The sequence below is a fragment of the Nansenia antarctica genome (assembly GCF_963989245.1).
Source record: "Nansenia antarctica genome assembly, chromosome: 1".
Classification (NCBI taxonomy): Eukaryota; Metazoa; Chordata; class Actinopteri; order Argentiniformes; family Microstomatidae; genus Nansenia; species Nansenia antarctica.
In genome coordinates, this window is record NC_137674.1 from 78661917 (window position 1) to 78674416 (window position 12500).

At 45.9% G+C, this 12500-nt stretch overlaps 1 protein-coding gene across 1 annotated transcript in view; it reads right to left on the bottom strand.

Moving 5' to 3' along the window:
* Positions 1-12500, bottom strand: part of pcdh17 (protocadherin 17) — a gene marked incomplete at both ends in the record, with an annotated part of 65033 nt that overhangs the window by 17977 nt on the left and 34556 nt on the right. Inside the window, one exon of the mRNA XM_080540235.1 lies at positions 12426-12500. This exon is cut by the window's right edge and continues 98 nt beyond it. Coding sequence (XP_080396361.1) covers positions 12426-12500 — 75 coding nt within the window. The remainder of the gene's footprint in view (positions 1-12425) is intronic.

Here is a 12500-nt window from a genome sequence, read left to right on the forward strand (position 1 = left end):
AACATGCTACCGTTAGTGGTGAACATGCTACTGTTAATGGTGAACATGCTACTGTTAATGGTGAACATGCTACTGTTAGTGGTGAACATGCTACTGTTAGTGGTGAACATGCTACTGTTAATGGTGAACATGCTACTGTTAGTGGTGAACATGCTACTGTTAATGGTGAACATGCTACTGTTAGTGGTGAACATGCTACTGTTAATGGTGAACATGCTACTGTTAATGGTGAACATGCTACTGTTAGTGGTGAACATGCTACTGTTAATGGTGAACATGCTACTGTTAATGGTGAACATGCTACTGTTAGTGGTGAACATGCTACTGTTAGTGGTGAACATGCTACTGTTAGTGGTGAACATGCTACTGTTAGTGGTGAACATGCTACCATTAGTGGTGAACATGCTACCGTTAGTGGTGAACATGCTACTGTTAATGGTGAACATGCTACTGTTAATGGTGAACATGCTACTGTTAGTGGTGAACATGCTACTGTTAATGGTGAACATGCTACTGTTAATGGTGAACATGCTACTGTTAGTGGTGAACATGCTACTGTTAATGGTGAACATGCTACTGTTAATGGTGAACATGCTTCTGTTAGTGGTGAACATGCTACTGTTAGTGGTGAACATGCTACTGTTAATGGTGAACATGCTACTGTTAGTGGTGAACATGCTACTGTTAGTGGTGAACATGCTACTGTTAATGGTGAACATGCTACTGTTAGTGGTGAACATGCTACCGTTAGTGGTGAACATGCTACCGTTAGTGGTGAACATGCTACCGTTAGTGGTGAACATGCTACTGTTAGTGGTGAACATGCTACTGTTAATGGTGAACATGCTACTGTTAGTGGTGAACATGCTACTGTTAATGGTGAACATGCTACTGTTAATGGTGAACATGCTACTGTTAGTGGTGAACATGCTACTGTTAATGGTGAACATGCTACTGTTAATGGTGAACATGCTACTGTTAGTGGTGAACATGCTACTGTTAATGGTGAACATGCTACTGTTAATGGTGAACATGCTACTGTTAGTGGTGAACATGCTACTGTTAGTGGTGAACATGCTAGTGTTAATGGTGAACATGCTACTGTTAATGGTGAACATGCTACTGTTAGTGGTGAACATGCTACTGTTAATGGTGAACATGCTACTGTTAATGGTGAACATGCTACTGTTAGTGGTGAACATGCTACTGTTAGTGGTGAACATGCTACTGTTAATGGTGAACATGCTACTGTTAGTGGTGAACATGCTACTGTTAGTGGTGAACATGCTACTGTTAATGGTGAACATGCTACTGTTAGTGGTGAACATGCTACTGTTAGTGGTGAACATGCTACCGTTAGTGGTGAACATGCTACTGTTAGTGGTGAACATGCTAAACAGCTGGAGGATGGAAATAGAGATGGAAGTGGAGGAGTGGGAATAAATGAAAAGATTGATTCCTTTTCTTTGACACTCAGTCTTAATGATAGCGATGTTGGATCAATGTCCAAGATGATGGGTTATGAGGTATAGCCTAAGTGTTCATGTATCAACATAGGGATGCGTTCTAACACACAGGTAAGCGTTCAGTGTGGTGAGAGATTGCTTGTGAGGGATGCAGTGCTCAGTCAATATCACACTTCTCTTTCTCCTTCAACCTCGCAGAGTTTTCACACACACACACACACACACACACACAGACACACACACACACACACACACACAAAATGACAAACACAGACACACACACACACACACACACACACACACACACACACAAAAATGACAAACACAGACACACAGACATACACACACACACACACCCTGCTGTCCTTAGACAGAGGACAGATGGCAGTGGGGTGGCGTCCTGCCAGGAAGTGACGATGTATCATTATAATCTCCCTCAGAGTGTCCGCCCCACCGCTGTGCCGGACAACATGTTTCACCCACAGAGACGCGATATTGGAACAGCACTTCTGGTCCATCGTAGACCTCACAGAGCCTCAGTGCTTGCCAAATACAGTCCTCCTGCATCTTCTCTCCCATGATGACTTAAGTACAACAGACTAGACCCTTCGCCCAGATAAATACGATCAAACACAATGTCTCACTGAGAGAAGACGACTTGCTACACTTGCCAGAACCTTGTTCTGAACTAGGGGGGGGAGGAAATCTGAGTAAACAGAACAAAAAAACTCCAAGGCAAATCAGTTGTGATGTGATCAAACCACTTCAGCGGGTCTGATAATGTGAGTGCCATGAGTGAGGCCACAGCCCCTTCAACAATACACTTACTAATGATTCATCCATTGTTCCCAACCGCCAATCCTCCTCATTCACATCTCCAGGCAGATGAATGGTAAGAGCTCTTCAGACAAACTGGCTTCACATTGAACAACACTGTAATCCAGTATAATGGAAACAGGCTTGGTGATACTGTTGATATTCTACAAAACAACAATATCAAGGACGAAATGCAAAATGCTAAGGATCCCATTCAACTCCATGAAACCCAGCATGAGTACAATAATAGCAATCATCAGCGGAAGCTCTCACACATACAGAACAAAGCTCTGATAATGTAGTGTTTGTGTGAACGTGTGAGTGAATGCATGTGTGTTGCGTGTGCTTGTGTGCAAATGTGCGTATGTGTGACGAACTTCTGCCTCATAGTATCTCATTATCAGACCTCTTAGTCTTACAAACGTGCTAATTAAACACAGCATAATTATATGCCCAACAATGCTTTAAAGTAGAAAAGGTTCAACCCCAAACTGTCATCAACATCCCCAGGGGAGAAAGACACACACTGGTGATTAATCTGATCCCCTATACAGGGGTTGTTTCACTGGTACAGGATGACATTGTTAATCAGATTAAATAGACATGAAAGAATATGCTGCACATAATATGTCTGCCATTACTGGTGGTTGTGTGTGTGTGTATGTCAGAATCAGAATCACAATCGCTTTTATTACAACATTAACATTGGAGCATCAAGATACATTTGTGTGTGTGTGTCATTTTGTGTGTGTGTGTCTGTGTGTCTGTGTGTGTGTGTGTGTGTGTGTGTATGTGTGTGTGTGTGTGTGTGTGTGCGTGCGTGTGCGTGTGCATGTGTGCGTGCGTGCGTGCCTGTGCTTGTGCGAGCGTGTGTGTAAATATATAAACTGCCTGACTGACTCTCCCATTGCCCTGCCAGTAAACCCAAATAAAAACACTAAATCTAGAGCAGGAACCCATTTGACAGTACAGGCCGTTTCTGCCCCCCACTAGCAATAAACATGAACTCTGGTTAATGTAGGTTACTGCTGTGTACAGTAAACAAGAGAGCTTGTCTATACACTAAACATACACAATATGCAAAGTGGAGAAACTGTCTGGTTTCTGTTTTTTTTGTTTTGTTTTGATTTGTTTCCCAGAATCTCAAGGGAGCACACTAGGGGATAATACCAGGTGGAGGATCAGGGGAAACTGGTGGAGGTAGAAATTCATTGTAATACATCGACTGGAATGAGGGATGGTATCAAACATGTGTTTCAGATCCTTTTTAATCCTCATTCTTTTCCATGCGTCTGCCTTCTGATTTCTCCCTCCACCAGCCTCCCCTGATGAGGACAGATTTAGGTTTACCTTCCAGGTTTACCTTCATAATACACTACAACTTAAAAGTACTGCACATTCACACGCACAACATTGACTTCCTTAAAAACAGAGGGAATGAGTTTGATCCAATTGGTGTAATTTAAAGTGAAGAAGTTGAAGCACCTTAACGATGAATTGAAAATCAAGGACCCCAATTGAAATAAGCCAGTGGCTTTCTTGGGTTTTTATCCTTTTAGTTGACCTTGTATGTAATATGTAATATGTAACATGTACCGACTTCTGCAAATCTTCTAATAAAGTTTTCAATCAATCAATCAATCAATCTTAATGTGCCTTCATTGACCAGTGCTGAGCTGTGTTTGGCTCTAGACATACTTAGTCCGAGTATGATTAGCTTTAAGTCTCTTGAATTCCCAAAACTCAATGTCCCTGATGCTGATCCAAATGATGCTTTCCACAGCCTCTCTAATAGCTCTGTGTGTTTCTCCAATGTGGAGTATGGGTGTGTTACCATGGACACGTTAGGATTAATTACACCCCATAACTCTCATTGTTGATGATGAGAGCGGGAGGGGCCTGAGCAAAGCTGAACACACAAGACCAAAGGAATGATCGTCTCTTACGTTATGACACAGAAGAACAGAGCACGGCAACCAATCACATTGTCCTAATGGCTGTGTGTGTGTGTGTGTGTGTGTGTGTGTGTTTCCCAGTGCCCCAGCTTAATCATGATATGAAAGGTATTGGTAATGGGAATGGTTCGCAGGGAGAAATAAGACTCTTTTTTTTTAAAGTCATTACTTCCATAAACATACCATAATTATTCAGCGTGGCAACCAGGGCGCCGGTCTAACGTCTAAGATTTATAGTCGGGTGTCATAAGAGCCAGAGAGATATTCCTATTATCAATCCCCCAACGCTGTGGGTAGACAGAGCTTTTGATATGCTTCAGGGTCTGGGTACAGATCAGTGGCTGGAGGGCAGGCAGGCAGGCAGGCAGGCAGGCAGGCAGCCAGACAGGGAGGCAGGCAGGGAGGCAGGCAGGCAGGCAGGCAGGCAGGGAGGCAGGCAGGGAGGCAGGCAGGCAGGGAGGCAGACAGAAAGGCAGGCAGGCAGGCAGGCAGGCAGGCAGGCAGGCAGGCAGGCAGGCAGGCAGGCAGGCAGGCAGGCAGGCAGGCAGGGAGGCAGGCAGGGAGGGAGGCAGGGAGGCGGATGGTGCTGGACAGATATCGCTCTGGACCCCCCACCCATACTTAGACCGCCTGTCACAGCACAGTACGTCCACTACAGCCACTCAGACCCTCCGGAGAAGGGCACCAGGAACTCCTGCTACCCCATAAAGATTCAATCCAACAATGGAATTTAATAAACTTAATAATAAGTGTTTTAAAGAGAATAGAACTAATCCCTTAAATCTGCCTTAATGAGGAAGGGGAAATCCCTAAGACTGCAAAAAAAAAATCACCCTGAAAGATTTGAGGCTTTCTGCAGGATTTCCACTAGCTTAGCCGTAAATCGTCTCACTGCAGAGCCTCCGCACCACAGCCTCCAAGAATAAGGTGAACAACACAAGCTCTCCAGTACTGACATTCACAGACAAGCACGGACGCGCACACACACACACACACACACACACACACACACACACACACACACACACACACACACACACACATACACACTCGCACGCACCCACACAAATCTTCTTTGACTTTGAGTGATAGCTATAGCACCACGTTTGATTATTCAAGGAGTCTAATTCCTCATTCCAGACTGTGGCTGGTGCCGTAGACCGCACACTACTTGGTGTTGGACGCGGCCAGCAGACCAACCCAAAGACAGCTAGATCAATGAGAGAGTTGGGAAGCTCTTAGCCAAATCCTCCCCATCACAGCAAAGCCTTGGGCTGCTGCACGCAGTTGTTGAAGTTTATCCAATCTGCTCCCCCGAGTGAAATAACAGACTTTTTAATAGAACTTTATTTGAAAATGCACTCCATCTGCGACACACCTCCGCTTAGGCTAAGTTAGTATGTCACCTCAGCCGCGATGTGATGTCCCGAGCTCCTCGACAACGCAATAAACGTAATAAAACAGAGAGAACACAAGCAACAGTAAACAAAATAGGCACTGTAATAAGAAAAAGATGAGCATCAGTGAACCGTTTGTTGATCAGCGGAGGCTGATGGATGTGTACCTCCACCGCTGGTGTTGATAAATAGTTAGGCTTAAAAAACGTCGTTTCAGCTGTGATAATTCACACTGGCAGCTTTCTCCTGACAAGACATGGTTGTTTTTGGTTTCTCGAGGAACGGCGACATGGCGTTGACTTGTGTCTTCATCTGAACAATGCATGTAAATTGCCTCCATTAATCAGATTACACAGACAGATGTGAAGGATTCACACATGAGCATGACTTCTCCATATGCTACCTGTATAACACCAATGGTAGAGAAGAGACTAATTAAAATGTTTTCACTGAAGCTGTACTCTCGGCAGATGTTTGGTCATTAACTCTGACAATTATGTTAACGTTTCGTGAAGTACGACAATATTCTAAATGCCGCCTTTGGTATTTATGCAAAAAACCCATACATTCCAAAGGATGATCTTTGAGGAGGATATGCAAATGATCCTGATTCTGATTTGAGGGTGTTGAATTAAAGGTGTGTTTGTCTGTCTATGTGTAAAGAAATGAAGGAACAGGACTTAAAAAAAAATCCTCTGTAGAATAAACGTTATTTTAAAACACATCAAAACACAAACCAGAGGTGATGTGCAGATCTGTGGAAGAGAAAACAAAACAAATACACTAAGATTTGTCAATGCCTTCATTTTTTCGGCGTAACCATTCGTTATGATTTAATCTGACTGCAAATCAATGACGCGTTATTGCGAGCTATTTGCTGTTGTCATGCCTGATATAAATAGACTGCTCGGGGGTAAAAAAATAAATAAAGGAACCAGGCAAAAAGCTGTGATTTCTGATCATAAGACCAAAGAGGAGATTACCATACTGGGCCAGGCTTTAGACAACAGAGGGATTTGGGTGAGGATTATCATTTGTATGGAGATTTGAGGGAAGAAGACACGGCATTTAGGCCAGACTGTGGTGGATTAGAGATGACTGGACCAGCATCTATCTAGTCAGTCACAACATCCCTGATGAAAAGATGAAAGATGATTCAAGACTGAATAAAAGGGGAGTTTGGGAGGATGGTAGAGGCTGTGAGAGAGAGTGTATGTGTGTGTGTGTGTGTGTGTGTGTGTGTGTGTGTGTCTGTGCATGACATAAGCTCACCAATAAAAAAACATTAACACGTCAGACTCAAGTCAAAACATGGTTAATTTGGCTACATGCATTCAGAAATTCATAAGCGGGTGCAAATCTACCAGCTTCAAAACAAATACACCTGTGAGAGGCCAAGCACTCAGACAACAACACCGCACTGCTTTCTCTCCATGAAATATGAATGACGGCAAATGGCCTTTCCACCAGTCAGATAAAGGTTTATTGAAGTCCGGAGGCTCAGGGGGGGGAAGGGGAGTGGTTGCCCTGGTGACGCATTGTATGTGAAAAGGGCATCAGATCTGACTTCTGACCCATTAATTAATCCTGCCGAACTGCGGTTTCTTAATCGACAGCCTCTTATGAATCAGGAGTAATCACTGAGACAAGAAAGAGAAGAGGGAGGGAGGGAGGGAAAGAGAGAGAGAGAGAGATAGACAGAGAGACAAGTACATACACATACACACACACACACACACAAACAACACACACACACGGTAGCTGCATATCCAATCCAATTGATAGCCACAGTCACGGTCAATCAATCAACCAACACTCCCAGGTACTGCCAAAACAATGATCCCTGTGTGTGTGTGTGTGTGCGTGTGTGTGCGTGTGCGTGTATGAGAGCGTTCATGCGTTCGTGTGCATACAGGACATCTCTGAATTTGATGACATGTGACATCTCCCTGCTATAAGCCACTCACATTGGGCCACAGGGGTTCCTAACACACTGCTCATAATAACAAAGAGAGGTGTAAAATAACACCGCCTTCTACCGTCATGGCTGTGGAACACATCTCATTCTCGTCCTCTATCCTCTCTGTCCGTCCTTCTATCTCCCTCCCTCCCTCCCTCCCTCCCTCCCTCCCTCCCTATGTCTAAAACAAGGTGAGGCAATTTGATTATCGCGCTCCAAACACAGCTAATGAGGAGAGGTCAGCCAGAACACTCACACTGTGTCTAATGGCATCTCTCCCTCCTCCCACCTCGTCCCTTCACCCTCCTCCCCCCTCCATCAAACCCTCCATCACTGGGGAACATCGCCCTGCGCTGCTGCTGTCTGTTCACGATAGCAGTCATGGCAGTCAACTCTACTGGAACGTTTTCAGTAAGCGCGCGCGTGTGTGTGTGTGTGTGTGTGTGTGTGTGTGTGTGTGTGTGTGTGCGCGTGCGTGCGTGTGTGTGTGTGTTTGTGTGCCTACCATCCATCCAAACCCACCCAGCCATCACGATCAGCACCTGCTGCAGGCAAATCAGCGCATCAATTAATCACCAACTAATACCAAAGAAAGAATGCTTTTTGATACACTTTGGCTTAATTAATACTGTGCTAACAATTCGGTAGGCTTAATTAATCCATGTGAGAGTGGCCCCTCGTGCAGTGGACCCCAGACGGAGAAGAAGGGGAAGAAAGCAAAACATCACCGAACGAGAACGTAAACGGGAGGTTAGAGGGAAGCGGGGGTTCATGGGGGAATTGTGTGTTTTTATTTTAACTGGTAGTTGGATTCTAGCCTGATTAAACTACACGAGAGAGGGGGATATGAGAACGAGCAAGAGAGAGAGAGAGAGAGAGAGAGAGAGAGAGAGAGAGAGAGAGAGAGAGAGAGAGAGAGAGAGAGACTAAGAGAGGAGAAGTTATATAAATAACCAGAACAGCGATAAATTGCAGTTGCACCACAACAGGACGGGGCACCAAGAGGGAGGTGAACTGCATGCACTGTGCACTTGTAGTTGTGTTGTTATTGTGTCAGTGAATGAGGGCGCTCCCGACTGCTTTGTCCCCACAGACAGACAGACAGACGCACAGAGGAGGAGGAACTTAATTGGTCATTACTGGACTGTACTTCCAGTAGGGGAGAGGGAAGTTGTGGCTTTGGATGAGGCTGGGGTTGAGAACTAGGGGCTGTGGCTGAGAGGTGGGGGCTGGGTGTGTGTGTGTGTGTGTGTGTGTGTGTGTGTGTGTGTGTGTGTGTGTGTGTGTGTGTGTGTGCGTGCGTGTGTGTGTGTGTGTGTGTGTGTGCGTGCTTTCTGCTCTGACTGAGTTACGGCCAGTCACGGAAACATAGTAGTGCAGTCAGTGTGATACAGTGTACTGTTTTGGGGGAGGCGGTAGCCTAGAGGTTAGAGAGTAGCAAGCGGAAGGTCGCTGGTTCGATCCCCGCCTCAGGAGGAAGCTGCATGTGAGCTAGTGACTGGAGGGTTACTGGCCAGTCATATATCATATCTAAGGTGCCTACCACTGCCGTTGTGCCCTTGAGCAAGGCACTTAACCCCTAATTGCTCCAGGAGCGCTGACTATGGCTGACCCTGTGCCTAGAGCAAAAAATACATTTCGTTGTACTCTGTGCTTTGAGGTTAGAGAGGTTGAATCTAATCTAATCTATTTGCTCTGTACGTAGACAGTGGCATTCATGTTGGTCTCCTTCAGGTCCCATGCGTGTGCTAGTTTACAGTCGGTTAATTAGGTTTAATTACTCTGCCAGATGCCTATTGATGTGAATGAGCCTCTCACGTTATCTTTGGAAGTCGTGGTGGGGTTCAATTGATTCAACCCTGAATGATGTCATTCTTGAACAGGTCAAACGGTCACAATGAAGCAGGCAGCATGCTGAATATGGTAATAGTATTATGATAATGTATGTTAATAATATTTCCAAGCCGTTGTATGGCTACGGTAGCTGTTCCCCAAGCCTGACCCTAAGAGCAGAATGTTTTCTGTATTGACTGAGTCTATTAAAAGAGGGCTGGGTTTACCGGGAGTACCATACTTCTCTTGACTCTAAATCTCAATAATGGATCCTAGTTTGGCTAAAACACGATCACAACATGTGCTACTGGAGCAGTGGAAGCGGTCTGTACCGGCAACACTACACGTCTCTCTATTCTCTCTACCAGTCCCTCTCTCTCTCTCTCTCTCTCTCTCTCTCTCTCTCTCTCTCTTTCTCTCTCTCTCCATCCCTCCCTCCCTGCCTTCTCAGCCCCTTGACGGGCCGTAGCTACACGTCTTGTCAGTCGAGGTCGTATTAACAGACAACGAAACACACGCCGGCGCTTTTAGAGGATGACTCTGCTGCTGCTGTCCTCTTTTCCCCACTCAAGGCTCCCTGGAACGCTGCCACACTGAGCCCCCCCCCTAACACACACACACACCCACCCTCCACAACGCTCCCTAGCTTCCTCATAGCCCCACCTCCAGCCCTCACCCTACCCCCCACAGTCCCCAAAGCTCCACAGCACCACACCTCCATCACCCTCCGATCCCAGACAAGCTCTGTGTTATTGGCTAAACATGCCATCTGCAACCAGTTAACCGTCTCATCACACCCACATCGATCTTCCCCCAAACAAGAAGGGGAGGGTGGGGGTGAGGGGGGAGGCAGGGGGGTGAGAGTGTGCATAGGAGGGTGTTGATGGGTGAGTAGAGGGTGAGTAGGGGTTAAGGCCTTTCATCGAGGTTCTGCTACCAGGGGATATAAATTGACATGGTGTGCTGTTCTGTGTGTGTGTGTGTGTGTGTTTGTAAGGCAGATTGAAAAAGACAGTGAGGAGAACATGGCCTAACAGAGAGACACACTCACACTCACACACACACACACACACACACACACACACACACACACACACAGACACACACACACACACACACACACACACACACACACACACACACACACGTACACTGTATGTACACAAGTACAGCACCAGCCTTGTGAGTGCTAACTTTATGAATGTTCCCTGACATGTTCTTCTTTGTGCTAACGTACTTTGTCGTGAGCAGCATGTGTATAAATGCTATCCTTCCAGCTTCTCATGGACCATTAAATGGGAACATTTTGAAAATTAGAAACATATGGGGTCTTTTAATTGGCCAATCTCTCTTGCCGTTGCCGTTTTTCAATGAAAAGAGAAAAAAGGCAATGAAGGCAGACATGCAGACTGTGGCAGAGATTGTTCACATTGTCCCTCTGCTTCAACTAAAGGATTCCTTCTGTTCCTCAGATTAATAGCGCTATTATGGAAAACCCATTGCTCCTTTGTTAGCTAGTGCCATTTTCTATCCAACCATTCATATATATATATATATATATATTTATTTATTTTTTCAGTAAAAAAAGACAAAACAGAAGTTGTTGTGCTGTTTCGTGATAATGGGTAATGACCCGGCAATGGTGTTAGCAACAGAAAAGAATAGTATGCTGTTCTATTACTCAGGAGGCACACACACACACACACACACACACACACACACACATCCTCTCGGCCTCCACCTCCCCTCACACACACACACACACACACACATCCTCTCAGCCTCGCCTCCCCTCCCCTCACTCACACACACACACACACACACACACACACACACACACACACACACACATATCCTCTCAGCCTCATGTCCCCTCCCCTCACTCACACACACACCCATACTCTCAGCCTCCCCATCCCTCACACACACACACACACACACACACACACACACACACACACACACACACACATCCTCTCAGCCTCGCCTCCCCTCACTCACACACACACACACACACACACACACACCCATCCTCTCTGCCTCCACCCCTCCCTCCTCTCTGGAGCACAGCAGTATGAAACTCATATCTACTGAGTATATTGTTCTACACATGTCATGTGTAATGTTTCCCTCGACCAACTGGGCTTAGAATAATTATTCATATTTAAGCGCTGGGATGTGGCATCGCCTGCCTGCACGCTAAGTCATTTTCCATGTTCCATTATCAAAGTTTTAGGGAATTGCGGCGCTCGAGAAGAGGGAGAGGGGAGAGACTAAATGGAAAGGCTAAAGTGGTTGGGCTTATAAAAACATAATGGTCTTGTCTGCTTTGATAAACTGAGAACGTGGCTGGAATACACACACACACGTACAAACACACACACACACACACACACACACACACACACACACATAAAACGCACACACACACACACACACACCACACACACATATACTGTAGATGCACAAGTGCACACAGAAGAGCACACACAAACACACTCTGAACGAGAGTGAGGACAGACAACAGTCAGATGAGGAAAGCTGAGAAGGGAAGGAGGGAGGAGGGGAGAGGGGGCATTAAAAGGAAAAACATTTGAAAGAGAGAAGAGCAGAAGAGCATGTGGGTGGTTAGAAAGAGAGAGAGAGAGAGAGAGAGAGAGAGAGAGAGAGAGAGAGAGAGAGAGAGAGAGAGACAGCGCTGCTGCCCTGCCCTGGGTTGAGAAATCAGGCTGAGAAGCCAAGTGTGTGAGAAGTAGATGAGATAGACGAGTGGGAGATGGAAGGAGGAGATGGAAGGAGGAGCCATTTTGTCAGAGTATCTTTGACGTTGTTGAAAGGTGATCAGAGTGCATCACAGCCATCTTTTGTCCCACAGTGGCTTACATAGGCTGGGTGCAGAGGCCCCGAAATCACATCCACGGTTGCCGTGACTGACAGGTTCCGTTGAGATCTACCGTAGCCTATTTAGGCCAAAACACCTGGGTAAACGGGGACTCACCCTGCTCGAGCGGTGGCGGTTTGACGCCTGTCGCCTTCATCTTCAAAGCTTCCTTGGCCGACATGTCACAACACG